The sequence below is a fragment of the Buceros rhinoceros genome, unplaced genomic scaffold (assembly GCF_000710305.1).
Source record: "Buceros rhinoceros silvestris isolate BGI_N320 unplaced genomic scaffold, ASM71030v1 scaffold2939, whole genome shotgun sequence".
NCBI lineage: Eukaryota > Metazoa > Chordata > Aves > Bucerotiformes > Bucerotidae > Buceros > Buceros rhinoceros.
The window spans coordinates 58707-61451 of NW_010430746.1; the positions used below are offsets into that span (position 1 = coordinate 58707).

At 47.1% G+C, this 2745-nt stretch overlaps 1 protein-coding gene across 1 annotated transcript in view; it reads right to left on the bottom strand.

Annotated features, from left to right (window-relative positions):
- FNIP1 (folliculin interacting protein 1) overlaps positions 1-2501 on the bottom strand; it is a 42413-nt gene extending 39912 nt beyond the window's left edge. The window contains exon 1 of the mRNA XM_010143127.1: positions 2491-2501. Coding sequence (XP_010141429.1) covers positions 2491-2501 — 11 coding nt within the window. The remainder of the gene's footprint in view (positions 1-2490) is intronic.
- Positions 2502-2745: the final 244 nt, after the last annotated feature.

Here is a 2745-nt window from a genome sequence, read left to right on the forward strand (position 1 = left end):
TCCCTACATCATGTTACCCTTATTATAAAAACTGCCTGCTGATGAATCACTTCAAACTATTTTTAAATGCATCTACGCAAATGATATTTATAGTTTATGCGAGCTTATCTGTTCTGCGTGGTTTTCGTGGTAGCACCTTTCTAAAGGCTGACGGAGCAGCGGGGCAGAGCAGGCGGCAGGTCCACCCTGCCCCGCACCCTCCCTGCAGGCTCCGCACCGAGGGAGACGTCTTCCTCCACTCGTCTGAGATGAGCATCAGGACAGAGGCACAGGGAGCCCCAGGGCTTACCGCCAGCTCTTGCAGGTGATGCTCTTCAGGTATTACTGGTGGTGTTTAGACCCAGCCAACTGCGACACAAGCGCTGCACAGACCCCGTCCCTGCCTGGAAGAGCTCAGGACCATTCTGGGCAGACTGGGGTTTTTCAGACGCAGGTTATCGCCACGCTCCATGGAGATGTACCTCCCGCCCCGAAGCATGCTCACCTGTACTTCCACAGCCCGGCAGTATTTAGGATCCTATGGCTGCTTTGGCATAGGGAAGGATGATGAGAAGCAGAAGGAAAACAAATGGTCCTTGCCTGGTCCAACCATCCCATCGTACACCTCCCAGCCCTGACTGAGATGCCTTTTCCAACAAGAGATTCTCTTCTCCTGCCCAAATTCCTCTGCACGTTTCTATTATCTGTTACTAGCTGCTGTTGTCCTTTCGGTTTTGAGAAGATACAACAAAAGCTGAGAATACAGGACACATGGGGAAGGTATTGTATGTATTTCAATACCTTCTTACTGCAACTCAATAACACGCTTATCATTTGACCATTACTGCCCAAAGACAGCTGCGTAGACCTTTCTGAAACAGCCCAACTAATCTGCAGCAGTGAAAACAGCAAGGCATGGCACGTTAGCGCGGCTTCCAGCTTTGGAAGACCATCTGACAGCGGTTTTTAAGAGGTATGGGCAGATTATCTGTCGTTTTCACAGTTACACCTGAAATGCAAAAGAACTTTATCGGGATCCACATGATGAGGGTGGCCCAGACTGTGCAAAATGGGCATTTTCAGCGGAAATCCCATTTCAGTGCTGGTGACATAACATGACCATAAGGCTGTGAGGAAGAAGATCCCTGAACTGGAGAAACCACAGGGCACATACTTAGAAAAAGTTTTGCAAGATAATTGTCTTTACAAGAGTTGAGGTCACATCAGGGTCGTGTGACTGCTGTGGTGAGCATCTGCTGATTGTGCAGAGAAAACCAGCGTTTGTGACTTGACCAAGGCCACGGAGGGAGCCCGTGACGATCGATTGCACAGGAGTTTACCCAGCGCTCTGGGCGTCACTGTCCTCTATCGCTGACCTCAGCTGGCGTTTCGCAAAAGGCAAAGGACCTGCACACTGGGTTCTGGAAGAACTGAGAGGCAGTGGATCCCTTCAGGGACAGCCACCCATGACAGGGGGCTGCTTGCAGCGGTTACATTTTCCAGGTTTATCCCTCCTTTCATCTGTTGGAGGAGGGTGACACGTCCACAGCCCTGCAGCACCGTGGAGGTCAGCACCACACTACTCCTACAAATCTGTCTTGTTCATTTACCAGCTTAGCGATCCTCACCTTGAATAGCTGCACTGCTTGAGCTCCAGGAAACTTCTGCTGCTGAGACTGAGGACACATTGTACACCAGGCACACCGTCAGCCAGCCACAGAGTGCACACTCAGTGTAACAAACTTGGACCTAAGCTTCAACTGGCTTCCAAGGTCCTTGGCTCTAATTCTTTAACTGTACATGAAGCTGACTTGAGTTTGTTTTCAGTTTCTGCGTCCTTCCACCAAGTCACTTGGCTCTCATTAAGATACCTAATTTATACTGCAAAGTCCAATACATGAGCCAGATGCCTTTCCACAAGCAAAACTACAGGACATACGCAAGTTTGGTGCCGTCTAGGCGACACAGTAATCGTGGTCTGGAGTGTGATATTGAGAATAAGTAGGTTGGAAGGTTTTGTTATAGAGTGTGGTGCGTTGAGTAACTGCAATTTACACAGCTTCAGAATTTACAATTAGTAATTTCACAGAATATTGTGGCAGCTACTTCACGTACGTCGTTTCAAAAAGTACCTGTTCAGCTTTTAGCCGATTAAAGCACATATACGCATGCAAACATATGCGCACACACAGACAAGCTCTGTGCTCTTTTGAAATACCTGTTTCACTGAAAAACACACACAAATGAGGCACAGCTCTTCTCACTTAAAACTCCCTGACACTGAGCATGAGGTTTTACACTAATCAAATCGACTGCACTTCCCTTTGCAAAATTACTTAGGGGAAAAAAAAATACATTGGTGTCATTTAGCATATAATTATAAGGAGAATAGTAAAAAAAAAAAAATCTCTAAAAGCTTCATATCTCTGGAAAAGAAATACTTCCATCGCAGTGAAAATATTAAGCTTTCAAATAATTAAAATAATCTCGAGAACTGTGCAGTGACCGTACCTGGGAAGCATCTTTGTCCCCCGAGCAGTTCCACTTTCCGAAATCCCTATAAACTCCGCTTGCGCCCGGCTGCCAGCTCAGGTTAATAATAGCAATGAGCCATATTCATCCCAAAGCACAAGACTGTCAGGTGACATATCAAGAGGTCTGAATTTAACTCAAACAAAAGACTCTCCATGCTGCAATGCAAAAGGCTTAATCCTAGCAACAGGATCACAAGAACCACCTTGCAGCCAGCAGCCCGCGGAAGCGCGG